This window comes from Kwoniella botswanensis, chromosome 1 (genome assembly GCF_036426115.1).
Source record: "Kwoniella botswanensis chromosome 1, complete sequence".
NCBI classification, from domain to species: domain Eukaryota; kingdom Fungi; phylum Basidiomycota; class Tremellomycetes; order Tremellales; family Cryptococcaceae; genus Kwoniella; species Kwoniella botswanensis.
The window spans coordinates 14,019,840-14,046,199 of NC_088599.1; the positions used below are offsets into that span (position 1 = coordinate 14,019,840).

Here is a 26,360-nt window from a genome sequence, read left to right on the forward strand (position 1 = left end):
CCCTAGTTTCAAAATCGTTTAATCATTCCTTCCGCGGTCTTATCGGATGTTATACAAGTCATTGCAAGTACGCCTCTAAGCTTCACACTGATCTCATAGAGTAACTCGGGTTTTATTGTACCGCTGACCTTGACGACCATCATCAACAACCGTCGTCGGTCCCGAGGCGAGTCAAGTGGCTTATGTTATGTGAGACGTATCCAAGCTTCTATCAGGAACGATGGGAATAGCGATGAGTATGCCTGAGCCTGAGCTCCTGCCGATCAATATTCGATTTCGGACATCACATAGAAACGTGCAGCGCAGTGCTCCAGTATCTTCCAGTAGGAGATGAAGCATTGATGTCTTCCCCTTACAGGCCCGAAGGATGGGAATAAGGTTTACGATGAAACGCACGAGCCACCATCGAATGGTAGGTACGGTAAAAGCGCCGTGAATACAGCCGAGTCTTACCTGAATTCAACTTCACTTGCTGATCGCTCGACATCCTTCGGATTCATCAGTCAGCCCAGGTCATCCAGTCCTGCACCAATGATACCAAAAAAGGAGCTCTGAATGACTCAGTAGATAGCCAAGCTGCGACACATTGCAATGCAGTACACAGCCAGACATGGTCCGCATTGACCCGTAACTTAACCATTCAACAAACATGGATACCGTATCCTCTGCCTACCCTTGAATAGGTGATTGAGGTACCATCACCATCATTCCGAAATAGAATCCTTCACCTGTCAATCACGGAAAGGACTCGATAGTCAAGCTCACAGCTATAGAAAGGCGATGATGTCCAGACTTGCAGACTGTACCTGCTTTCAGCCGGTCTGGTCGTCTGGTCAACCTGGTTAAGGAACAGCGCCTGATTGATTGATTGATTGATTGGCATCTGATGTGCTTGGGTTGGGACCTGATTTTCTTCGTCGTCTCGGCAGAGAATACAGTAGGAATGTTAAGATAATCCGGATGATACGGAATATTCTTTCATTCTCCTTCGATGCGACGCCTCTCCCATGGATGGGAAAAAGCTGGGAACGCATGTCTATAAGTAGCTTGAATATTATTTCTTTCCTTCCTTCTTCAACAACGAGGCAAACAAAGATCTATCCTATCATTACTGCAAGGATCACGTCCAACTAACTTCGTTACTGTCCTGACAATGATTCACACCTTACCATCACAAGTATAAACACGACGAATTACAGTGACACCCGACACGATGAGTAATCTCACTGCCGCGGAAACTTTGGAGATAGCAGCGAAGGAATCGGTGGATTATAATCATAATTTGAATTTGGGTACTTTTATCATAGCGTGAGTGCTGTACGGTGGTTCCTTCCTATTCTCCCCATCTTCAACATCTTGATATTACTAAAAAGCTGATCAATATGTCGTTCTTGTAAATTCATAGATCCGGAACAGATATGTTATTAGGCGGTGTGATGATTGTCCAATTAATCAATTACTGGACTTGGTCGAAAGGAGATAGGATGTTTAACAAATCTATCGTTGTCAGTACTAACTTCCCAACATCGTGCAATACAGCTCTCCACATCAATCATCTGCTTACGATACATTATTCTGGCGTGATACTTGTTGTAATGTATAGGTAATCACGAGTGCATCAAGTTTCTTAGCTACCATATCTATAATTGTCCTAATGTTCAGATTATTCGTATACCATTTTGGTACTTATGCTCCCTTTGCGTCTTTGAACCGTAAGTCCATCTCTACCCTTGACCGACTAACGACTAACACTGACAATGTCATTTATCTTACTTTTCAGTCCTTGTATATATGAGTATAATCGATATCATTCCTTCTGTCGCCACTCAGGTATTCTTCACTGAAAGGGCATACAAATTGTGTAATCGATCGAAAATCCTGGCTGGAGCGATATCTATTTGCCTGTGAGTCTACCCTCAGCTGCTCTTGTCTCTACACAAAAACTTTAGTTTATACCATAACCAAAGCCATATTGATTAATTCGACGGTGGATGCAACAGGTTAGTATCGATCATCGGGGCAGTCGGTATGCCACCTATCAGAGCAGCAGTACAAGCAGGTAAAGTCGATGTAAGTCCCATCCAACGGGACCTGAGTCTTGATCTTGCTGACCAGATGGTATGACTACATGATGATTCAGGCTGAACAAAAGAAAGTATTCATGTACATGTGGTTATGCGGTTCTCTCTCTGCTGATCTGATGATCACTGCGAGCATCATGTGGAGTTTGATGAAAAGTAAGACGGGATGGAAGGAGACTGATGATACGATCACTCAACTGATCAGGTGGGTTGGATCTCATATTCGACATTTTACCTTCTCGACTATCCAGGTGATGCTGTTGCTGATCGCTATGGGGACATAGGGTCATGGTGGAAACTCAATTACCACCTACATTATTGTAAGTGATTTCATCACCCCACGGTGAAAATACTCTATATGTAGTATGCACAATTACTGATGTTGCTGTTGTACAGAGTGATCTTCTTCTTCATCGTTACATTTGGGTTTCCCCTGTTATACCTTGACATCTTCGCTTTGTAGGTTAGAATTCTTCTTTTCGGCAAACGGACTATGAGGTATTAATGAACAAAATTGTTTTCACTCTAAGATGGGTTCAATCGAAGTTCTACACCTGCGGTCTACTAGCTTCGCTCAACAGTCGATATTCCCTCAGACGAACTATGAAGAATGATTCTTCCAATCATGGAAGAGTGAGTGACAATACTTCCACATATTATTAATAGCTCATAGAGGTTGATATGACTTTCGATGTGTGATAGACCAACAAGACTGGACCTGTTGTACATGTGCTCACGGAAACATATGTTCAAGTAAGTACCATGTACTAACCTTATTGTACACACAGTACACCTCACTGTCTTTGCTATACCTATGCTGATTTGTGTTCGATCTACTTCACGTAGAACGGTGATCCAGCTGTCTCTTCCACTATCAACCACAATTCCAACCCATCCCACCGACCAACCTTCACCCACACACCTCATCGAATCGTACGTAAAGATCCCCTAGACCTAGATATCGATGACGATTCCATCGAACTGGAGGACAAAACACCTCAAAATCCCAATCCTAATGAGACTGATCTACACGAAAGTCATAAAATGGATTATATCGATAATGCCAGTAAGACGGGCTTGACGGATAATATCGTTTATAGTGGTAAAAGAAACTAATCCTGGTATCTCAATTTGACATTTTATAGGAATTTGGTTCCTTGATATCATGGTGGACAGTGGTCATTGTAGGAAAATTGCTTCTCCTTTTTTGAAATAGACATAAAATCAACATCTAACAAAAACATATCATTTTTTGCGACTCGGTTTGGGTAGTTGGTAACATGGTTCGTACGCATAGAATACATACATACATGTATATCCGTTAATTTGTATATGTACAATCATGAGATGATCTCATCGATGTTCTCTGCAGATCACTATATTCGTGTATCTACAAGCCCAACGTCGGCTTTAAACGATAAATCCACGTTGATCAACTGAATTTTCGGGAATAGGTGGTTTATCATTAATATATAGTTGATCATTGGAGATGTTCAATGATTCCCTATTTGTTATAAGTGACATACATGTGAATTAATATGTTGAAACGAAACGAAAACGATGTATTATCTGATGAAAGGTTACTTACCAAGTAGGTGGGGTATCTTCGTTGGGAGGTAACGCAGCTGAGTTGGGTGGATCGTGGAAATCAGAGTGACTACAAACACATGGAAAATTTCATTCAGTTAGCTCAGACCCAAGCACAAGGAAAAATTCTTATGAGAGATAAGGAATAAGGTGTCGAGAAGCGAATTCTGGGTTTATTTGAACTAACCCCTTGATAGTCCAACTAGGTCTAGGCTTAAATCTACCCCAAACCATCCTAACGAGGTAGGCTGATAGACAGAGAAGGAATGAGAAAAGGTTCATGAATATCGCAGGGCTATCATGTGGTGACCAAGCGGCAAGTCAGCTCTTGCTTAATCCAAGTCAGAGTGATATCATGTCGGACTTGGACTTGAGGATTGACAGGTGAAAAGTGAAGTGACGAGTGATGAAAGAATCATCGACTTACCCTGGTTTGACCGATAATGAATTATTATATTTACCATCAACTAGAACGTCGCTTGAAACCGATTGCATTCGAGTCAACATTTCAATATCCAATGACCACTATAATGTGCGGATACGAATTCTAGTCAATTGCTTTGATCAGGAAGATAAGTAAGAATGAGGGATGGACTGGACTGGAGTATTCGTTTAGCAGAGAAAGAACTCACAGCTATCAGAACAAAGATAGTACTGAATCCCGCACCGTTGAAAGCCCATTTGGTCCAATTATAAGCATGTCTCTCTTTGTTCTTCCATGAGCCGGACGAAGCGAGGGTCCAACAAAGTGTCAACCAGACTGATAAGGTTGCTACATAACATATAACAGACAGACAAAGTCCAGTCAGTCGGAAATCGTGAATTCAATGACTCTGATTCTCGAGAAAAGTGGTTGAATTGAAGTTCGTCGGTATTTGTAGTACGGTGTGGTAGGAAAGATCGATGATGGTCAACTCACCTAAGATATGCATTACCCCACTCCCAATTAAATAATCTACATTGACATTCTTACTTATACTTTTTAACGATTTGAGAGGGTCCGGTAAAGTATTTAAAGTAGCCCATAAATCTAGGTTAAATCCTTTATTGGCAGAACATTGATTTCTACCATACCAAGATACCAGAGTAAGTACTTCTATCGGTCACACGCGATGTAGTCGTTGTGAATAGACTCAGACTCACTCGATACCATCAAATTCACTGATACACCAACCCCACGTACCGACCTTGATCGATCCACCACCATCCACTTTTACATTCGCAATACTCAACCCATCGATGATAGGAGTGGACAACGAAGAAAGTAAAATCAATAAGAACGCAGCGAAGATAGGGAAAAACAAATATGTAGCTTGGTTGTTTTTATCATCCTCCGAAGTCCAAAATCTACCTTTGGGCTCTTTCGTGGCGTTGCCGTTCGTGTTTGGGTCCGTCGAAGAAGGGAGATTGTTATGTGTGAATCGAGCTGGGTTGGTATCGATCATTACGACTGGTCCTAAAGTCTTCTTCATGTTTAGTGATAGTAAAGATAAAGGCTGTATTGTTAGTTGCAATAAGATGACTATTACTGAGAAGGAAGGTTGCTATTGCTGTTATGCACAATCGCTAGGATCGTCCTTGTATTGTTAATTTGATTAGTCGAGGATCACCTTTTGTCACTTCGAGTCGAGTTTAATAGACAGATTGTTCTAGGAGAAATCCCTACGACATATCTCTGCTAACGAAGACTCCACCAAATATATCCAATCTGTTTTCTACTCTTTCAAGCCTCATTCGACCATCCTTTGTTGGTTCCAGTAGAGACAGATCGACATCCTTTGTGGTCATGACTAAGGATCAGACGAATAAGAGGGGAAATGGAGGCAAGTTGCAGCTTTGTCAAGGAGGTGGAAGGTCAATGGAAGACAACGAGCTGCGAAGTGGTAGCGTCATGATGACGTTAATGTGTGACATGTATTCGAAAGTCTCATATATCATTGAAGATGTGGAGAATGAGCTGTAAGTTGATTCAACGAAGAAAGGAATGTGTCATATTTTCATGGGTTGCATTGTTCCTGTATATATCTATTGGAGGGACTTTACGAATGCCTGTAATGTTAGATCAAGGTCAGCAATGCATTCGAGACTGAGCCGATATGTTGACATGGAAATGGGGGATGCTAAACTCCAAAGAATCTCATTGACTCTAGAAAGGGGCACAACCAGAAGCGCTCGCAAGGGAGTAGGGGCAAAGGGGAAAGTGGGTTGAGTGTACATGCGATGCGTCACACCCACCTGTTCAAGTTTCGCAACTTCTGACTTGAAAGCTTCTACCTGTTTCCAACAATCAAGTGGTTTTTCGGGATTGGTCCTATGTCGATAGCAAGTGGTACATTAGCGACCTCCTTCACCAAGGTATCAGACGGAGAAGAGTTGCGTTAGAATGTCGATAGACTATTGGATGCGCAGAGTCATAAGGTGCTCACTCACAAATAACACTTCTCCACTTGTTCCCTAGCTTCCCTAACTCCTTTTGAAGTATTCAATTTCTTCTCTTTCAATCTCTCCACTTTCTCTCTGATCTGTTCAATATCCTTACCCAACACCTCTGAGCTCATACCCGGTTTCTCCTTATCCAGATTTTCCTTCTCCAACGCGGCGTTGATCTTGGATAAGATCTCCGCTTCTTGAGATCTGAGATTGGCAGACTCGGCTGCGAGTCGTCGTCGTACTATGTCATCTGCCGAATTGGATGAGGAGGAGGATGAGTCGGATGGGGAAGAGAGACGGGATATCAGGGAGGGAGAGAACTGTGAGGACAATCAGTTTGTGTATTGGTGTTCATAAGGATTGGGTACGAGATGGAACGAGAGATGCGAGGTGCAAGGCGAAGACAAGGAAGGTAAGAGGCCGGGAGAGATGAGGGGAGGGAGGTGAAGGGGAGATGAGGGAAGGAACGAACAGAAGACGGAGTGACACTCACTTGGACAGAAGTACCGGGTTCTGAGGGAGTTATGACCTGCTCCTGAACATTTTGGGAGGATTGTGCTGCACCCATTTTGGCGAAATGCGGGTATATATGAATGATCTTTTAGACAAAATGAGCGAAAGAGATGTTATTGTAGTTGTCGAGTGGGAAAAAGGCAAAGTGAGGTTGTTAAGGGTAAATCACCATACTAAAGTGGCAGAAGCAGACGACTGATTCCACCAACATGGCCTCCACATACGCACCAACGCCTGCTCAATATTCATAGCTTGCAAGTCGTATTGAATCCTGTATGTCATGAGCAATCAACGCAAGCATTACATATAGACAAGATGAACGACCCGTTATCTCCTCTCACCGTCCCACCTCCCCGATACTTGCTCGAATCAGATTCGTCCGACGAAGAGGGTCAAGGGTCATATCCCGGTGTAGCTCCAGGTCCATCTACCAAACCTAAAATAAGGGTCAACGACGGTGTACAGGTGGATAGCACTGGACTAGGAGATGAAGTAGATGAGGTAGTAGTGGGTTTAGGTCAAGCTGGTAGATATATACTGAAGGGTGTTCAAGGTGAGAAGATCGGTGGAATCAAAATAGGAAGTAAGAATGTCGCGAGTGTTACGAAAGTAGGGAAGAATAGGGTAATTTCTATAGAAGAAGGTGAAATGGGTGGAGAAGAGTGTTGGGAAGTGGTGAAGAGCTTGGTAGCGAAGGTGAAAGCTAAGAAATGGTATGTTAATAAATCATACATCATGTATTCCTATACGTTTCGTTGGAATGGTTGATAACGACAATGATGGTATTCATTCTGACTCTTGATTGCTCATGTAGGACCATTGTCACTTCATATGTCTCTTCAATGTACATCCCATCTCCATCTGAAAGAGCAGAAAGACTGGATAATCCACCCATACGCGTACTGTCGTCCGGAAGCGTGAACGGAACGAAAGGATTTGATTCCCCTAATTATCTTACGGGTATAGCGGGGGGTCTGGTCTCTCTGGTGAGTTATACCATTCTTCGACAGCACGGTCGATACCTCTCTCCGACTCCATTAATGTAGCTATCTGCTCCATTAGTCGTACGTCTGCTAACGGTCATACTACCTCTTGCCTTAGGGTTCTCGTCCAACTTCCTCAATCGCCCAGCCAACTACTCTCCTGCTCCCTCTACCACTCTCATCCCTTCCTTCATCCCAGGTCGTTTCGACACTGAGATCTATCTCGCCAGGTATAAGCGATATCTTTAGTCAGAGCAGTAAACGTTGGACAGAAGACGATGACGAACCGTACTCTGCACCTGGTATGGGACGCGTAAGAGGGTTGAGGAAGGGGGTAGGGGAAGTTTCATCTATGTATATGTAACATGCCGTTGATAAAGCGTACTCCGAGGGTTTCATGTGTATAATGCAAAGGATGCCATACTGTATACCCTCTCGTTCTACGTTGACTGTTATTTCTGTACCTATCGTCTCTCATGTTGTGACTTATCTGAAGCTACAGTATACACAGTGCGGTGATTCCCGTAAACGGTGACCAAGCGTGCCTGTTTTGAAGAGTGAAAAAGGTAATCGTCGATTATCGGCCTCTGTTGATTGCTCCGATCGATAAGATTGTCAATGACGTTTTACGACCATTCGGCATCCATCGTGATAGCATACCATAACATAATCAACTGTTACTAACATTGAAACAGAGTGATATGGCATACCTATGCCGGAAGGATTCATCACGATGAGGAAGTCGAGATAGATCATCGATACTTCCTCTACGGATCGTCGATGTCTCTGTCTCTGTCTAGGTCGGGGATGAAGGGCCGATCATCTTTTACAGAGGGATATAAACTACAGACTGGTCTTGTACAAAAGAGTACTTTGACATTATTGCCAAGTACGATCCCTCGACCCACCTTTTCCTAGAAGCCCTACCTCGTCATTCCGTCTCATTCACGTGCATAGCCCAATTCAAATACAATTACTTTAATCCGGTCATCGGTCCATATACCACGTCTGATTCTTTCTCTGATGTCATCTCGTCGATCTGCAGTTAGCGTTACCACCCATTCATTACCTTATATAAACGGTTCTTCTGCTCGACCTTTATTACCTAGATCTCAGATATCATTACTATCTTTACCACCATTATTAAACCCTTTGCCATCATCTACCACCAGCAATAGTAATACTAGTAGCAATTATTCTACTTCAAGTTCGATAAATAAGAATCGATCATTGATAACTTCAATAAGACAACAATTCCAAACACAACTCCAAATACAACGTCAACCTCAAAGACGATCATTCTCTATATTTTCTAAACAAGACAACAACGATAAAACCGATAAAATGTCAGTATCAGAAGAAGTTGGAATTCCTCAAATCATCTTGGACACTCGTAAAGCCGCTTCGGGCGTAACTGGAGAATCTGTCGAACCTAGACAAACACTCCCCACAGAAGATATGGAACCTAACCCTGCGAACTCAATCCCTCTTCCACCCAATAGACAAAAGTTGATAGATGATGTGATCGCCTTGTACTCTTGTCAACCTACTATTGAGAGAGTAGCGAGATATGCCCCGGCTTGTGTTTATGATGATCAATTTGTTTATGCCAATGGTGAGTGTGCTCTATTCAACTTATCAAGCATCATAATAAATGGTGCATTGTCATCCCCTTGGGATCGTGTATGATATCCTTGGGTATCGAGACGCTGACACCTCATCGTACTTTTCTGTACAGACCGATACAAGATGGCAGGACAATGGTTTGGTCTTCCCAAACTTTTCCCCAAATCCGAGAACGTAGCATACGAGATAGTTAAGAATGAAGATACTTTGATTCAATTTAGGAATAAGCAAGTGAGTGGGACAATCCCTCGAATTCATCATCTGCATATTACACCAGTTCAGTCTCAGCTAGGATTCTGGCTGATCGACCGAATCTACTTCCTACAGACATGGCACTTCCACCTTATCCCCAAGACGGCAACTATCAATGCTCTCGTATCCATCGTCTTGGACCCAGCTACTAAAGATTCCGATTTCCCTTTAATCCTCTACCACAAGGATCAAGCCAATGAGAAGGACTACTCTCACGAAGGGTTCGGATTCTCGTTCAAGAAGACTCAAGCTGATATGGTATCCAAGTTGATGTCTGACAAAGAAGTCAAACTCTTCAAGGTGAGCCATTCGCAAAAAAACAGGTTATCTGGTCTTGTTGATCCATCGTAGCTGATGAATCTCTGATCTGATATTCTTATAGGGAGACGAAACTGCCGCTAAGGAACCAGTCAAGAAGTACGGTAGTGGTACTGCCGAAGCTCCTTTGGCTAAAGATGTATAAGTCTGATTATAGATTGTACAGAGTAGAAGAAGTAGATGTTTGCAGTAAATGTCAGAAGTAATCATGTATCAACTATGAATGAATGGATTGTATCGTTCTTATATCAGGTCATGAAAGCTATCATACGAACCTTCATTAGTGGGATGCGAGTTTCGAGCGAAGACCTTCGTTCATTGTATGGTGGAAGCGATGGATTTATGGTTACATGACACATGTTACACTAGATTACTTACAAATTGCTAATGGTGAAATCGTATATATCTCGATGATGGGTATATTGGAAAGCCCCTTCATTCCATTCCTCCTTCCAATCTCCAGAATAGCCAAGATTCGGTGTTTTGTGTTCTCCTAATCCTCGACGGCATCCCTAGGTCTATACACACCTCCTCTAGCTTCTATAGCATCTATAACATCCTGTGGTGGTCGACCAGTCACTCGGACGGCGTATATCCCTCTCATCTTTTTGTCTATAGGGAAAAACATTGAAAAGATATCAGCATTTGGTTTTGTCTGTCAGGCCATCCTATACTATGTAAACTCGGGGATTATATTATCAAGAAAAGTGATTTACCTATCCTCTGCCACCTGGCTACCCAACTTTCAGAAGGTTCCATCATAGCTATCATTCCATCGTATGTCACACTGGTACATTCCGCTACTCTCTCTGCCGAACCTCTCATCTGATACGAAAACACCACGTCCTTCAGCTATACTGCATGAAATACAAGATAGGTGACCAATGACTGTAGGTTGTCTTGAGGATGGAGAACTCACCTCTAAGATCTCCTCGCAATTCGGACAACCCTGAGTCAAGAAATCATTGGTGGATTGAAGTACGGAACATATCAGACAAGCTCGAAGCTCTGTCTTTCGAGATCCTCCTTTTGGTGGCATTTCTTGGGTAAATCAGCTGAATGAATAGCTGTGAGGTGTGAATAGATTGATTGCAGATGAGGCGGAACGGAATAGCGTGTGAAGGTATAAATATGTTGTTCCAATCGATCATAGACCAGAGAGAGTATAGAAAGCAACTGTGGGTTGACATCTGGATCAACAGAGGTCACTTCGAGGTGGTCAGAACGGTGCCACATACACCAATCACCGAAATACCGTTCACCGTAGCGTGGGCAGTTGAACTTGGGATTTGCCACCCAACCAACCTTGAATTCATATTACTGTCCTTTCATACTCATTCATCTCTCATCTTCACGAACGTTATTTCGCAAAACCTCATTGTCAGATATACAGAATGTCGATGAACCAAGAATCACTCACTATCGAGGAGACCCTCAAGCTGAGAGAACAATTGGGGCTCTCAACGGCTGCTCCTGCCGAAGGTTCAGGCGAAGAAGCACCGGTAGACAAGGATGCTCTGGCAGAGGCGAACTATGCTCAGAGAAGGGAGGATATGAGAAAGGAGAAGGAGGAAAAGGATCTGAAGGAACGCATTGAAAGGTCGGTATCGATCATTTCTCTTTCTCCTGCACATATTTACACCATTGTCTCTCCCATCTTGCTCGAATAATCAGAAACAGCGTTCATACCATTCTTCATTTCTAGCATAACATACACCTAGAGTAATATATCTGACGTGTATTCCTGCGACTTTAGGTCTCGCAATCGATCAGCACTCAATGCGAAACTCAAGGGTAAAACTCTCGGAATATCCAACGAAGATGATAAGCTAGATACGAAATCATGGATCAAACAACAGAAGAAAAGAGAGAAATTACGTGCGGCAGAATTGGCAAGAAGAGCAAAAGAGATGGAAGAAGCTGATAAAGCAATATATGATGAACGTGAGTTTCTATATCTCCCAATTGTCCTGCGTGATCGGAGGGATGTCGCTGATATTTCGGGTATAGGTGATTTGAGCGGGTTGAAAGTTGGCCACGATGTAGATGACTTTGAGGAAGGTGCAGATGTCATTTTGACTTTGAAAGATAATAGGATCCTGGAAGGTGACGGTAAGTTCTCTGCTCCTGTATTTCACCGAGATGAAAGGCAGCCAACTGACAGATCTTGTTTATGGACTATAGAGGACGAATTGCAAAATGTAAATATGGTTGATGACGCAGCTATCAAAGCTGCGAAAGAGAGAAAACGAAAGGCTGCCGAACAATATACGGGATACGATGATGAAGAATTTGATGAGAACAGAATCGGTATCAAAGCGGATATCTTGGGTAAATACGATGATGAGTTCTCTTCGGGCAAAGCCAAGTCAGAGGTAAGTTTTCGCTCCCAATCTATCTATCAGCTGTCTCCCAAGGGGTCGTTGTAAGTTTAGCTGATATTGGGGTTTATCTTTTCAGGGTTTCCGACTGGGTGCGCCGATCGAGAAGAAGATGAAGATTGTTGACGAAGATGGCGAGATGGGTATGGCTCCCGCTACGAAAGTCAAATTAAACTTGGATTACACAAGTGAGTCTGGAAGTGGTGGTCATTCCGAGATTGATCGCATGACTGATCATTCCCATTCTTCAGAGGAATTCGAGGTATCAGATTATGCGAAAGAGGGAGAAAAGGGATTCAAGAAGCCAAAGGTAAGCTTTCGAAGTCATCGTAGCGCGAGACTACCAGCTGATGAAACCATTTCAATACAGAAAAAGAAGGCCAAGCGATCAACTCGAAAGGCGGAGGCTGATGGTGAAGATGAGAATGGTATGGAAGTTGATGGGGAACCAACTTTCCAGCGAAGAGTGGTAGATCAAGGACCGGATAACCTGGTGGACGATGACGATCTTCAAGCTGCATTGGCTAGATCAAGGAGAGAAAACGCAAAGAAGAAGCCTAAGATCAAGCCTGAGGATCTGGCTGCACAAAGTAAGTGCCGTGATTTTACTATACCATTGCAATTTAGATTTGAGCGATCTAATTTATCATCCTTTTCAGTCGCTCAGCAGAAACAGGAAGAGGAAGCTGCTCAACCTGCCGATGGAGGCGACGGTGATGAAGATGGGAGAATCACCTTTGACGATACCTCTGAATTCGTACGAAATGTCACTTTGGAATCGCTAGCTGCTCCAGTCAAGAAGGAAAGAGCTGCTACACCACCTTCAACCGCGACCGCCAATCAACAACAACCTGTCGTAGTAAAGATTGAACGACCAGAAGAAGGAGAGATGGATGAAGATGAAGATATGTCTGATGAAGAGGATGATGCGTTGGCTGAAATGGCTGCTAGAGAGGGATTATCCTTGGACGAATATAGGCTGAAGATCGATAGTCAGATGCAGGAGATGGAAAATATCAAAAAGGAAGAAGCAGGAGTTAGTTGACTTTCAAACTTTACTTCACCACTTCTCATGCACATCCTCGAATACAAGCTGATTTTTGTCTGTACACGATATAGGTTCCTACCGAATCTGAACCGGTCGTTGGCAACGGTGTAGCAGGAATTTTATCAATGTTACGAAACCAAGGTGCTCTCAAGGCCGCCACAGACGAAGAGAAAGAAAGAGAACGAATACAGAAAGAGAAAGATCTATGGTTGGCGGATCACAGACGACGAGTCGCCCAGAGAGAAATGGAAAGGATCATGTCGAGAGGTGGGAACAAAGATCAAGCTCAACGTGAATATGAGAATAGGATGAGAGAACAACAAGAGGCTAGAGATGCGTTGGAAAGCTATAAGACGTATAGACCGGATATCAATATTGTCTATACGGATGAATTTGGAAGAAGTAAGTTTGACGTTCCATTCTTCACTTCACGTTATCTCGGTCACAACTAGAGAATGGTAGCTGATGATCAATCGTTTACTTTCTGTTTCGTTTAGAAATGACACCGAAAGAAGCTTGGAAATCACTTTCACACAAATTCCAGTAAGTTTTCAGTCCCATTTTCTTTACTATCTTTTTTGCATGTCATCTCGTATCGTGGCTGATTTTGCTTTTGTGTTATAGTGGTAAAACCTCTGGTCGAATGAAGACCGAAAAACGACTCAAGAAAATTGCCGAAGAGCGTAAACAAGCTACGATGGGCGCTACGGATACTCCGTTAGGTATGACCGATGCGTTCACAAGGAGACAACAAAAGACGGGTGAAGCTCATATGGTATTGAGTGTGGGTAATAGACAGAGTGTACCTCAGAATAATAAGAAGAGGTAGGATGGTTGGTGTATATATACATGAAAAGCAAAAATTGGAACCAGTTGTATTTATATTAATTATCTATTTACCTCAAAACGTAAATTTATGCGTTTGAAATCTGCATGCTATACTTCATATCTATTATACGAAACATCAGTTTCATGCACTTGTCATTGTGTATACATACATAAGGAAGCAGAAAGAATAATATTGATGTAGAAAAATTGAATGTCCAAATGAGATCAAAGTAGTCCAATCATTTCAGTCATTCCGATCCTCGTCATTACTGAAGAATAAGGTACTGTACATAATTGATTATCTATTCCAAACATGACTTGTATACAATTTATTCTGGATCGATCTATCTCGGTTGGAATACACTCCTAGTAGGAGGTAAGGGGAAAGCAGGTCTCTGTTTAGCTATATCCAAATTGAGGTTCCCCTGACCCTGAGCGTGGCCATGGGTGGATATTCCTCGTTGGGGTGTAAAGCTAGATTTGGGTCTATGTGGTGAGATCGATTTCATTGAAGGAGGTAGGAGTATAGCGTCGACTGTGGGGTTAGGTTTCACAGGATCATCCTCTCGATGTCTCTTGTGTCCTGATGTAGGGATAGGTGAAGGATCATGGGTGTTGGAGGAAGGTTGGAAGATATTTACTGATGAGAGAGGTGTGCGCTGGATCGGAGATGGGGCGGAGACAACTCGAGGTTTGGTCGTCGTTGGTGGAGCCGCAGCTACGGTCTGACACGGCGTAGGTGCTAGTGCTGGTGCTGCCGCTGGGGCGACAACAGCAGCCGATATAATTGTTGGTGCTGAACTTGAAGAAGTGACAGCTGGTTGTCTCGGTTGAGCTTGAGGCTGAGTAGCAAGTTTGTTTAAAGCTGTATTCTTTTCTACTTGAGCAGCTTCCAACTGTCTTTGTAATTTACCCAATTTCTTCTCTAACTTAGCGTTCGTCTTGAACGCTTCTCGAGTTCGATCATCGGCTTCATCAACCTCCTCCGTCTTCTGAGTCAGAGAGGTTTCAAGTTCTGCGAACATTGATCCATCGTCAACATCTGAATGATTCTACACCAAAGAAACGAATCATTCAAAAACTCACGCTCGATTCGTTCTTTCAAATCAGCTACCAATTCTTCATCAACCTCCACGGTTGGAGTGGCTGATTGAGCCTTCTCCAGTTCGGCTTTGAGATCTGAGTTCTCCGATCTCAATCTTTCGAGATTAGCTTGTTGTTCTTCAGACACGTTCAGGGCATTTTGAAATGCTTGTGTCTTCTCGACGAGATCTTCTTTAGTGATGTTCAGCTCCACGGATCTACAAAATAATGTCAGTTGTCGATTTCCTCATCGTGAATTCTTGGAAGCTTACAATTTATCCATTCTGTTCATTATCTCCTGTAGAGAGCTCTCAGTACTTTTCCTGTTTTCCTCTGAAGAAGCAAGTTCATTCCTAATTTGTAGAACTGATTCGTCGACCATCTCTTTCGCTTTTCTAGCTTGCTCAAGTTCTATGAAAGTCTCATCAAGTTGTTTCTTCGTGAGATCACTTTGTTTGTTCGCAGAAGAGACAGTTTCTTTGAGCTGTATGATCTCTATTGTAAGAGCCTTCTTCTCGTCTTCAACGGATGTTGAAGTGATTTGCAATGACGCTAATTGTTCTCGAAGTTGAGTGACTACCTCTGTATTACCTTGACCAGATTCTTTGAGAGTATCAAGTTCACCCTGTAACTTATGCACCAAGGCTTGATCCTCTTCTGAAGCTATCGACATTTCCTTCAATCTATTCCTCGCAGTTTCCAGACATCTCTCCAATTCCTCAGACTTCCTTGTCATCTCTTCAAGTTGGTTGACTTTCTCTCTCAGTTGACCCTCGAGTTCCGCAACGCGAACTTCGGCGTCTTTGCACTTTTTCTCCATCTTTTCCTGTTCAGCTGAAGCACCGTTCATACCTTCCTCCAGAGCTCTTTCAGCAGCAATGATCTCTTCCGCTAATCCTTCTTTCTCCGTTCTGAGTTCTTTGATTTTATCTTGACTATCTTTCAGTTCGCCTTCAAGTCCGCTGATCCTACTGTTTAATTGACTCAACTCTTCATCTCTTGATGACGTGAGTTCGGCCAGATCGCCCTCCAAGACTTCGATTCGAGCGGTATACTCTACATTTTGCGCTTTGAGTTCTCTGATTCTCCCCTCTCTGTCAGCTACTTGAGCTTCCATAGCTGATAGAGCGGCTGGTGTTTCAGCTGCAGACAGGCTTGCATCTTCGTACGTGGAAAGACGAGACTGAAGGTCACCGAGAGATTTTCTAGCTTCGTCCAGTTGAGATCGAGAAGTGGTCTCTTCGGCTTGCAAAGCGGCAACTTGCATTTCCAAGGCGGTCTTCTCCCGTTCCAAGCTCTGGACACGTTCATCGTCTTCGTTAGACTTGTGTTCGGCGACATCGATATGTGCTCGTAACGCCGTGGCGGCATTTCGCGACCTGGAGAGCATCTCGCTGGCGACGTTCCATCTAGATTCAGCAGATTTGACACTCTGTCGGTACATCACCAAAGCCAATACCATAGCACGAAGAGCCTCAGGGTCTTCGACTTGAACTTGGACTTGTTCAATCCGCTGGGTCGATTGTCGAAGTTCAGCTTGAAGCCTATCTCTTTCTTCTGCAAGTTCAGTGATTTCTTCGAGAGTCTCCTCTTGAGCCTCTTTGGCAAGTGTAAGATTGAGATTCGCTTTCTCGAGATCATGGGTAAGTTCGGCAATTCGAGCTGTCCATCAAAATTGTTAGTTGGCTATACAGTTTAAGAACAGGTAGTAGAAAGAGAAACTCACTATCTCGTCTACCAATCTTAGCTTGTAATTGTCTCTCGATATTGAGGTTCTGCAGCACATTCGCCGACATGTTCGACCTTGATCGCATATGACCCAGCGAGGTTCTTCTACTTCGAGCTTCTCCATTACTCATCGCAGATACCAATTCAGTAGGTAAATCGCTGGTCGCCTCTGAAGTAGGTGAATGTCGTGGTGGATCGGAAAGTTTTGTAGTCTGTCCAACGTGGTTGACCATCTCCAGTAATTCCTTCTGTAAACCTTCAGCCCGTTTCTCGGCCTTTTGCAATTGACGTTGAATGTCCGAGAGAGCTTCTTCTCTAGATTTTAGTTGGGATTCCAGAGATTGAACTCTCTCAGACTGATTCGAAAGGTCAACTTCGAGTGAACAAACTCGTTCCACCAGCTGTTGTTTCTCTTCATCATCTTTTTCATTAACTTTGCTGGCGTTTTCGGCTAGGCGAATCTTCGCTTCCTCCAAATCCACTCGCAATCGTTCACAAGCCATATTACTTTGTTTGATTTCATCCCTCACTTTTCGTACATCTTCCAAAGCGACTTCTTTATCAGTATTAGCAGCTCGAATAGCGAAATGTCTCTCGTTCTGTACGAAAGAAAGGTTGTGTCGCAAGTCGTCTCGCTCGGATCGCAATTGTGAGATCTTCTGTTCCAAACGATGGACAGTCTCACTATCACTGGTGATCGATGATTTTGAATGATGGACAGAGGAAAGGGCTGATTGGAGGTTCTCGACTTGCTTCTCCAACTTCTGAACACGACCTTGAGCTTCGAGGAGATCTTGTTCACCTTTGAAAGTGGCCGCAGCCAGTTCTTCCTGGAACTCCTCTTTAGCAGATTGTAACGTTTGGCTAAGTTGAGCCTTCTCCTCTTTGAGTTGGAATAGCCCTTCATCCTTGTGTCTCGCTTCGGTTGCAGTCGATCGATCCGCTTGAGCTTCTTCAGCTTCGGAGAGTTTAGCTTGAACTTCGCCAAGAGATTTCATGGCTTCGTCAAATAGATCATGTATCTTATCGTGAGACGCGGTAGATACAGCAAGCTCGGCAATCTTGTCATCGAGTTTGATCTGCAGTGAGCTGACATCCATTTTGAGATCATCGAGCTGATCGTTGAGTGACCTACAAGTGATTGTCAGTCCGAGGACCATGATTATGAAAGGCATCACTCACTGAATAGTTTCATCCTTCTGTTGAGATAATGTTCTGGCCCGCTCTTCGACCTCATCCAGCTGCTTCTCGACAGCAACCAAATTCGCCGATAGATCACTGACCTGTTGCGAAGATAGATCACTCTCAAATCTTGCACCAGCCAGAGCTTCTCGGAGTTTAGCTTTTTCTCCTTCATTCTCGGTCAAAGCGATCTCGACTTCCGCCAATTGAGCTTGAGCGCCCTTCAAAGCATTTTCCAAGAAAGCAAGGTCCGCATCGTCTCGTGATCTAGCAGCCAATGTGGACACAAGTTCGTCCCGCTGAGCCCTGAGATCGTCTAGGAGTTTTTCCTTGGCATCTAAAGAGACTTCAAGTTCTTGAAGTCGGTTTCTCGTAGACTCGATATCCTGCTGAGCGATCAAATATGCGTCCTGAGCTTTATCGAGATCGGCTCGCAATTGAGAGAGTTGAGCGTTGAGTGACAAGATTTCCGTTTCCTTGGACGCGAGTTTCTCGCTGAGAGATTCGAGTTGTGTCTCGGAGGAGACTCGTTGATGACGATGTGTCTAAAGAAGCACGTTAGCTATTTCACAAGGTAAAATGCAATCAACCCATATACGACTTACCTCGATCTCCTCTTGAGCCATTGCTAACCTTTCTGCCAACTGTTTCTCACTGATCTTGACAGCGTCGACCTCCTTAGTGACCATCTCCAACCGACTTTCGATACCCTTGATTTCTTCTTCGTATCTTTCTTTTTGTTCATCTATCTTCTCTTCCAGAACCATCTTCTCCTCTTCTAATTCTTGTAATCTAGTATCATAGATCTGAGCTCCCAAGACAGGCGACGAAGGAACAGGTATGGCGGTCTTCAACCGTTGGATTTCCTCATCTTTTTCAGCTAATAATTCGTCGTTCTCTTTCACAAGACTTTCGAGGTACTCTTTATCCCTCAGGGCTTTCTGTAATTCTCGTTTGACATGTCGAATCTCCATATCCCCTCCTTTCGATGATGAAGCAGTAGCAGTGGTAGCAGAGCTGGATCGAGCTTTAACAAGTTCAGCTCGGAGTGATTGAATCTGCTCTTCTGCCTCTACTAAGTGAGTTGAAGATACTGATGAATCACCTTTGTCAGCTTCGAGGCATTGGCGCAAATTCCTTTCTCTCTCTAGATCAGCTTCTAATTTCCCTACGGATTCGATTTGATTCTCGAGATCCTTGATCTGTTGTACGTGTTTGACAACTTCATTATTCTTCTCTTTCAACTGTATCTGCAATTTATCATTCTCGTTGGTTAACGCTTTCTTGATCTTCTCAATCTCTTGTGTGCTCGAGGTACCATTTCCATCTTGATTTCTCCTATAGAAATCCAGTTCTTCTCTGATATCATCCATATCACTCTGCATTTTCTCCATCTTCTTTTTGGATGTGATCTCAACAGCCAATTTCTCGTTGACCGCTTTATCCAGATCTTTCTTACAGATTGCAAGTTGGTCTTTCAGCGACACGATTTGGTTCTCCAATTCGATAAGCTCCGAAGGTGCGGGTGCAGACACAGACATGGAACGTCGTTTGGTCTTGGGACGGGAAGGTGAGGAAGAGGAGAACATATCGGATGAAGATGATTTAGAAGGTGCAGATGTCTAGAACGCAGAAATTAGATTATGACCGATTGAGTGGAGCGAAACACTTTGACACACCTGTAATCTAGCATTTTCTTCTCTCAGGCTTTCGACCTGATTCTGTAACACCATCAACCTATTCCTCTCACCTCGAGTTAAGGGCTATATTGATTTCATGAGCTTGTGTAAGGACCTGTTCTTGGCAGTAGCAGCTTACCTCTTCTGAACACCATGGGTCATTCGAGCTACCTTGACTTCTCAGTTTTTCTTTCTCTTCTTCAGCTGATCTCAGAGCTTCCTCAAGTTGTTTCGTTCTCGATTGAAGGGATTTTACCTGCTGAGACGCTCCATCTGTTCCGCTATTTAGTGCCTCGTCCAAGGCTGGAGCAAGGGGAAGTTCATTTAGTCATGCTCATGTAGAAGTGAGATATGCCAAGCCGCATAGAAGGTCAGAAACCTACCGTCCTGTATCCTCTCTTTATCTTTCTCCTCTTTCCTCAACTTATCGGTAGCTTGATTCAGACTCGATTCAAGATTTGATAATTTCAGTTTCAGTTGTGAGATTTCCTATATATGATGCACGCTTATCAGCCGAGCACCCTCTGCTTATGCTGTTCTGAAATGGATGATATGCTTATCCATGCACAGTATACTTACAGTCGCTTTCGCTGTTATTGACTTTTCAGCCTGATGCGCACGGTCCGCTTCATCCCGCAACTATATAAGCAGCAAGTCACTTTGTAAGCTAAGCATCGTTGGGGAAGCCAGAAGATAAGCTTACCTTGTACTCTGCGTCTTCTTTGGCTCTTCTAGCATTACTCAGGTCTTCTTCCCTCTTACGCTGCTCGTTCTTTATCGAATTCAATTCATGATCTAAACGAAGATAGAAGATCAGCATGATTCGACATCCCCCATCACTCGGTGTCGAATTTACCTTTATGATCCAGCTGACGCTGCAGCTGAGTGACCTTGTGTTCGAGCTCCCCTGCTCCTATGAATGACATCTTGCCTGGTGAGATGTCTTCCTGCTTGTCCGTTGCCGAAATGTGATTTGATGTTATAGAGTAAGCAATGTCAACATAGCTCGGGATCATGAAAATAGTCGCGTCTTCCAGCTTGTTTACTCTATATTATCATCCCTTGTCATTCATTACGTAACCTTTCAGCTGAATGATGATTTGGTCTTTGTTACGGGCTTGAGGTTCTGGTTCAATTGTGAATACCTATGCATAACTTGAGTTGGGACCATCGTTGCCACCATTGAGAATGACCACGCTACTAATACTACCACCGCATCTGATCGAGACGATCCAGGACTTACTGAAGAGCGATGTGGACCTACCGGAAGAATTACGAGATGAACTAGACCGAGCGACGAGTAATCGGAATGCTGAATACGAGTTGGCCGGTACATCAGAGGATGATTCGAGACAAGGACCTGAAGATAGAGACAAGGGAGACCTCGCTGCCCTCACTGTCAAAGACACGCCACCGCAGCGGACTATACCCCATCAGACGATAGAAGAGTTATCTCGCTGGGCAGGATCACATCAAGGGATAAAACAGTTAGAGAAGAATGGACTAGGTGAGCCATGAATATCCTCATCGGGTCGAATCGCCTACATCACAGATCAAAATTTATATACCATTGTGTCATGATATATAGACCCGAGTAGATACAACACGATATCGCTGTTGGCAGGTACGGAGATATATATACCGCCGAATGAGCTGGAGAGGTTGAAGCTCTCTGAAAGTGGTGACAAGGTGAGTGAATCAACCGTCCTTCTGGCAACTGAGATACGCTACTTGATCGATCAATTCCAACCCCATTGTGTACTCACTTGCCAGTCACTCTTCTTTTACTCCCAGATCTGCAAACTACCATCATATACTGATCGTTCTTCATATTATCTTAGCCAAGCCCCTACCTGCCCTCCTACCTATCTCCTTCAACCAGCACCTCCTCCTCATTTGGCAAAGAATTCCGTAATCTTTCCAAAACTATCTCTACCGTACTCAACATCCTCTTCTCCATCTTCGGGTCGTCCATCGCAGTATATGTCGTCTCCACTAGCAGTGCAGGCTACTCCAGGGAAATATCAATCCTTCTAGGCATCTTGACTGGTATAATCGTAGGAGTTGCAGATATGGTATTGGTCTATTTGTATACTAGGAAATTGGACGAGGGAAGAAGGGAGAGTAAGAAAGTGGGATTGAAGATGTTGAGAGGATCTGGCAAGATTGGCGAAAAGGATGAGGGTGAGAAGGATAGCAGTGTCGATGGTGAAAAAGAGGATGAGAGTGTGGTGGATTTATCGCAGACGAGTGATACATTATCGACTGCTGTCAAGAAGGAAGTACGATTGAGGCGAAGGGGATTGAATGGAACTACGTAGAAATCGCTCAATAAATCAATATACTATATGGGTGTAATCAGTCCCCTCATCCTTATTGATCCAGCTTCAGAAGCGAGTTCACGTGAGGAATCACAATGATAATGACTTGTTACGGATACATACACATTATTATAAAGATATAATCCAAAGCTTCAGACTAATCTCATTTTCTACTGTTGTTTTTATTTTTTCTTTCACACACTATGACAATAATCATTGTTACAAGTGTAAAATTGGAATTCTATATTTCTTGTCCCAACCAAACTTGAAAAGGACCTAATGAGATGCTTTATATCTCTGCAAATACGATCTCAAATCTTCAAAGCCAACTTGGGGTAAATCCTCTTTAAGTTGAGCGATGTTCACCTTGAACCCATGATCGTCGAAAAACTATCAAATCATAACAAACATCAGTAATCCACACCAATCCATATCTGATGTCCTGTAAAGAATCCACTTACTCGTGCCATTGGACCTAAAGGACTAACCCACTTGACGAACGCAGCCAAAGGCCAAAAAGTCAATTCCGGTTCTTTACCCAAGACCTCGGTGTAGACATCTTCAATCTCTTTGACAGTCAATTCATCACCTGCTAATTCGATAATTCCATTTAACCATTTATCAGGGTTGAGTATAGCTTCTGATCCAGCTCTACCGATATCTCTAGAAGAGATCAATTGGTGTTTCCGTTCAGGGTGATTGTAGAATGTCTGACGAAGGAGGATCGTACGTGAGATCTTAAACATGAAAGCCGATGTGGGAAGGAGGTTATCCATAAATTGGGTGGGACGGAGGATCGTATATGGTATACCGGATGATATCAGGTAGTTTTCAATATCTCGTTTGACTTCGAAACTATCGATCGTAATAAAGTATAAGCTTCTGAACGATTGAATCATTCTCGATCGAGGTAAAAAGCTGAAGCTGGAGCTAGATACAGCTAGACTCACCCTGGGGCTTTTGTATCGTCCGATCCACCAAAACTGACCGAAGAGTAAATAAAGTGTTTGACATTCCATCTTTTTGAAGCTACGATGATCGCTTTGCCTGTAAACGTGAATAAGACCATGTTAGCAGAGTGCTAAACGACATTGTTTGAATGTGTCTACCAGGAACCCACCTTGCGCCAACTCAACCTTCTCACTGACATACCCCTGTACGTTAAACGCCCCATAAACTTCATTTTCCTTCAGACCGGTCGCTGTAAATGCCAGTTCAGGTTTATCCATATAATCTTTGTTGACCTGGACGACCTCGACTCCAGGTAATTTGGATAATCTGACGGAAGATGATGAAGACGGGTTACGAGATAGGGCGTATATCTTGTATTGCCCATTGTGTGACGATAATGCCTGAGGTAAACATGAATGATCAGTACAGTGAAGTAGCGTAGGAAGAAGGGCCTTGACTTACTTCAATAAAAGCAGTTCCTTGTTGTCCAGTAGCACCGAATACGACGACGTTCTTGACTTGTTGAGATGACATGGTCTTAGAGTCTATGTTCGAGACTATCGGTTGAAGATGATAATCAAGCAAAGTATTGCTGATGAGTATGTGAGTGAAGGTTTAGATCGTTTGAATATCTGTTTGTTTGGATGTCTGGATAGTTGGATGAATAGATTGTGGTTGGAAAGACTATACATCCCGCTCAACATTCCACTCTTTATATACCTTTTCCCCTCCTTCTCATGGTATCTACCTGATCTATCATCCATCATACATGACGTTATCATTCGATTGATAAGATTGATAATAACAATTAGTAAATGCAATCTGATTAGTCATCGCATTTGTTGATGGTTTGGTTCACACCAAGGAGAAACTTCGGTGATTACAATCCTGGTTTATCGATTAGGAAATCAATAGAAATCATCTCGGTACATGCAATGTCAGGCACCGGTCCAGGTATTTGTAATCATGTTTAATCGTGCTTAGCGGAATCATGGGGTATCATGATGATGCATGGTGTACTGTACTTCTACAAATTCATACAAATCTTACAACATCGATATCATCTAACCTTGTACAAAGCCTAGCTCGCAAGCGTTTGTGCCTCTTTCAGCCTGCCTTCCTTCGTCTGCTCCCGCTGAGATGGGATAGCATTCAGGGTTGGAACAGGACCAGGTCTTTTAGGTAAATGATCTCTCCATATCTTCAACGCCTTGGGCATATCTTTCGCTAGTGCCTATGTTCAAAAGATCAGCACACTTTGAGCGGAAACCTTGTGAGAGAAGAGACACGGCCTACTCACCTCCTGTCTAGCCTCACTGGTAGGATGAGTCCTCAACATCGCAAACTTATTCTCCACTTTTATAGCTTGCCCAGCAGCGATGGCATCAGCTTCCACAGCGGCCATCAACTCCCATAGATCCTGTGCCGCCCGAGGGTCATATCCCGCAGTAGCCATGATCTTCACAAATGGCAAATGCAAATATCAGCTTCATTTCGATACCACTGCGACTCGGGAGATCGAGGTGAATACTGAGGTGAGTTCTAGACTCGGCAAACTCACTTCGAGTCCTACCGCATCAGCTTCCTGCTCCAGCTTCCTCGAGAACGCTCTTTCAGCCACCACGTCATTGACCCAATTTATGAATAATCCCGCAGAATCGGTTATCCTATATCACCCGTAAGCTTTTGCTCGCTGTCTCGCAGCAATCGTCAGCTTACATGGGGAAAGAGATGGTCAATGCAAAGGTGATACCTCTCAGTACATCAAAAGCTACCGTTGCGATATTCAAGAACTATTCGCTCCTCACATATCAGCTTGTATCTAGGTACCGAGCCTCGGGAAGCTGACTTACTCCCATATTCTCTACACTATGTCGTTGAGTGACATGAGCTATCTCATGCGATAACACAGCAGCCAACAGCGAATCATCACCCTCTGGCAAGGTACTCAGAAGACCGGTGTAGACGAAGATATCTTTACTTGGTAAAGCGAAAGCGTTCATTTGGGGCTGGAAGCAGGGATGTATATCAGCTTACAGCCGTCTACGTAAAGGGAAAAAGGGGAGAGGATGCATGAGAATGAGGACGTACCAAATCGATCACATACAAATTCCAATCAGCACTTTCCAACTTCTTCAAAGGATTACTAGTGACAGGTCTAAAAGGCATAAAAGTTGAACGTGCAGTGGCAGAAGGCTTAAAATGTACACGTTTCCTGTCTTGACCATATTCCGCTTCTCTTTCTGACATCACTCTGGAAAGTTCTTGTGATCTAGGTGGCCACGATGCACCGTGTATTATATGTTGATCTTGTTCTTCCAGTGCTGTAATCAATTTACTGGTTACTCTCGCGACTTGTTTACTCCTTTCGTCTTCTGGAGGGAGGATCAATGGACCATCATTCCTAAGTACTTCTTGCTGCCTGTGTGAAAGAATAGCAAAGTCAGATATACTTTGACTATCGTCTATCACATGGTAGATCAAAAGAAGGTTAGGGAAACAAAAGCTTGCGACTCACTTCCTTCTTGACCAAGCCATCTCTTCATGTTCCGTCATCAACAATAACCTCCATCTACCTGTACGTGGACTTTGGTCCAGTCCCAGTGCTAGGACAACACATATGGCGAAGATCTGCTTCCTGGTCAGTGGTATTACCTTGCGGGGTGAAAGAAACTATAAGGGTAAACTGACAGGTATTTGTATAAGGGCATAGGAGGTTTTCTTATACTTCTTCCATAGCCTTCATACCAGGAGATTCAAATCAGCGTACCATCCCTTCTCGTGATATATCTGGAGACAGAGTCAGGAACAGATGATCACTCACTTGTATCTAAAAACAAATGGTAGAAACAAAAGACTGAATCTAGTTATATTCAATAACCCACTCTTCAAAGCTGGGAAAGCCACGAAGAATACATCTTGCCTTGGTCTCGATGGATGGAAGTTCCGCCGTACTATCCCACCAGAATGAGCGTTGAGGGTACTCGGAGGTATAGTCGCTCGTCCGTTCATTAAACGGATATTATGGATGGTAGTTGATATAGACCGCTGGATGAGTGGTGGAGCTCGTGAGCGATATCCTCTCAAAGGCGCGGCGAAGTAAGGGAAGAGGGGTCGCATAGTCATATCATTGCACTTGTCTAATCGTTCATCTATAGTGTTAGTCCATTCGTACGGAACAGCAGAACAGAACAAAGGTATTCCCGCTGATAGTAGATATCAGTTGATGTTTTGGTTCTACTGTAATCTTGTCGAGACGTGTCTTACACGATGACGTCACTAGCGCGTTGCGTGGCTTCCTTCTCTTGGGCTGTACCAAATGAACGATTGGTGTTTACCCATCCAGATATGTATGTACTGTACCTAGAT

General features: G+C 43.5%; 11 protein-coding genes across 11 annotated transcripts; 5 read left to right on the forward strand and 6 right to left on the reverse strand.

Annotated features, from left to right (window-relative positions):
• Nucleotides 1-1,213: 1,213 nt before the first annotated feature.
• L199_005289 (uncharacterized protein) lies at nt 1,214-3,197 on the forward strand (the record flags this gene model as incomplete). The annotated part of the gene is made up of 11 exons (XM_064891001.1): nt 1,214-1,308; nt 1,406-1,505; nt 1,604-1,712; nt 1,781-1,904; nt 2,001-2,070; nt 2,141-2,286; nt 2,366-2,401; nt 2,478-2,540; nt 2,612-2,714; nt 2,784-2,834; nt 2,928-3,197. The coding sequence occupies 11 exons, from the start codon at nt 1,214-1,216 to the stop codon at nt 3,195-3,197; spliced, it is 1,167 nt and encodes a 388-aa protein (XP_064747073.1).
• Nucleotides 3,198-3,491: 294 nt separating this feature from the next.
• Nucleotides 3,492-5,140, reverse strand: L199_005290 (uncharacterized protein; the record flags this gene model as incomplete). Its single annotated transcript, XM_064891002.1, has 7 exons — nt 3,492-3,585; nt 3,670-3,738; nt 3,856-3,963; nt 4,096-4,193; nt 4,301-4,440; nt 4,588-4,733; nt 4,812-5,140. 7 exons carry the CDS (start codon nt 5,138-5,140, stop codon nt 3,492-3,494), a joined length of 984 nt encoding a protein of 327 aa, XP_064747074.1.
• A 553-nt stretch (nt 5,141-5,693) lies between these two features.
• Nucleotides 5,694-6,666, reverse strand: L199_005291 (uncharacterized protein; the record flags this gene model as incomplete). Its single annotated transcript, XM_064891003.1, has 4 exons — nt 5,694-5,717; nt 5,904-5,979; nt 6,099-6,418; nt 6,592-6,666. 4 exons carry the CDS (start codon nt 6,664-6,666, stop codon nt 5,694-5,696), a joined length of 495 nt encoding a protein of 164 aa, XP_064747075.1.
• Nucleotides 6,667-6,926: 260 nt separating this feature from the next.
• L199_005292 (uncharacterized protein) lies at nt 6,927-7,958 on the forward strand (the record flags this gene model as incomplete). Its single annotated transcript, XM_064891004.1, has 3 exons — nt 6,927-7,324; nt 7,426-7,597; nt 7,713-7,958. 3 exons carry the CDS (start codon nt 6,927-6,929, stop codon nt 7,956-7,958), a joined length of 816 nt encoding a protein of 271 aa, XP_064747076.1.
• Nucleotides 7,959-8,938: 980 nt separating this feature from the next.
• L199_005293 (uncharacterized protein) lies at nt 8,939-9,935 on the forward strand (the record flags this gene model as incomplete). The annotated part of the gene is made up of 4 exons (XM_064891005.1): nt 8,939-9,209; nt 9,333-9,451; nt 9,548-9,772; nt 9,855-9,935. 4 exons carry the CDS (start codon nt 8,939-8,941, stop codon nt 9,933-9,935), a joined length of 696 nt encoding a protein of 231 aa, XP_064747077.1.
• A 348-nt stretch (nt 9,936-10,283) lies between these two features.
• Nucleotides 10,284-10,829, reverse strand: L199_005294 (transcription elongation factor SPT4; the record flags this gene model as incomplete). Its single annotated transcript, XM_064891006.1, has 3 exons — nt 10,284-10,402; nt 10,507-10,615; nt 10,710-10,829. The coding sequence occupies 3 exons, from the start codon at nt 10,827-10,829 to the stop codon at nt 10,284-10,286; spliced, it is 348 nt and encodes a 115-aa protein (XP_064747078.1).
• A 355-nt stretch (nt 10,830-11,184) lies between these two features.
• L199_005295 (uncharacterized protein) lies at nt 11,185-14,048 on the forward strand (the record flags this gene model as incomplete). The annotated part of the gene is made up of 11 exons (XM_064891007.1): nt 11,185-11,390; nt 11,547-11,734; nt 11,801-11,902; nt 11,975-12,165; nt 12,251-12,359; nt 12,423-12,481; nt 12,542-12,761; nt 12,831-13,207; nt 13,291-13,621; nt 13,717-13,762; nt 13,844-14,048. 11 exons carry the CDS (start codon nt 11,185-11,187, stop codon nt 14,046-14,048), a joined length of 2,034 nt encoding a protein of 677 aa, XP_064747079.1.
• A 343-nt stretch (nt 14,049-14,391) lies between these two features.
• On the reverse strand, nt 14,392-20,645 carry L199_005296 (uncharacterized protein; the record flags this gene model as incomplete). The annotated part of the gene is made up of 12 exons (XM_064891008.1): nt 14,392-15,062; nt 15,134-15,348; nt 15,403-16,792; nt 16,857-17,989; nt 18,041-18,585; nt 18,646-19,662; nt 19,720-19,803; nt 19,859-20,022; nt 20,103-20,208; nt 20,299-20,358; nt 20,423-20,514; nt 20,576-20,645. The coding sequence occupies 12 exons, from the start codon at nt 20,643-20,645 to the stop codon at nt 14,392-14,394; spliced, it is 5,547 nt and encodes a 1,848-aa protein (XP_064747080.1).
• A 262-nt stretch (nt 20,646-20,907) lies between these two features.
• Nucleotides 20,908-22,040, forward strand: L199_005297 (uncharacterized protein; the record flags this gene model as incomplete). The annotated part of the gene is made up of 3 exons (XM_064891009.1): nt 20,908-21,226; nt 21,308-21,408; nt 21,561-22,040. The coding sequence occupies 3 exons, from the start codon at nt 20,908-20,910 to the stop codon at nt 22,038-22,040; spliced, it is 900 nt and encodes a 299-aa protein (XP_064747081.1).
• A 276-nt stretch (nt 22,041-22,316) lies between these two features.
• On the reverse strand, nt 22,317-23,525 carry L199_005298 (uncharacterized protein; the record flags this gene model as incomplete). The annotated part of the gene is made up of 5 exons (XM_064891010.1): nt 22,317-22,430; nt 22,502-22,895; nt 22,991-23,087; nt 23,161-23,392; nt 23,454-23,525. 5 exons carry the CDS (start codon nt 23,523-23,525, stop codon nt 22,317-22,319), a joined length of 909 nt encoding a protein of 302 aa, XP_064747082.1.
• A 547-nt stretch (nt 23,526-24,072) lies between these two features.
• L199_005299 (uncharacterized protein) lies at nt 24,073-26,111 on the reverse strand (the record flags this gene model as incomplete). Its single annotated transcript, XM_064891011.1, has 9 exons — nt 24,073-24,225; nt 24,292-24,450; nt 24,553-24,658; nt 24,711-24,784; nt 24,845-25,000; nt 25,083-25,413; nt 25,510-25,622; nt 25,683-25,731; nt 25,816-26,111. 9 exons carry the CDS (start codon nt 26,109-26,111, stop codon nt 24,073-24,075), a joined length of 1,437 nt encoding a protein of 478 aa, XP_064747083.1.
• Between the last annotated feature and the right edge of the window lie 249 nt (nt 26,112-26,360).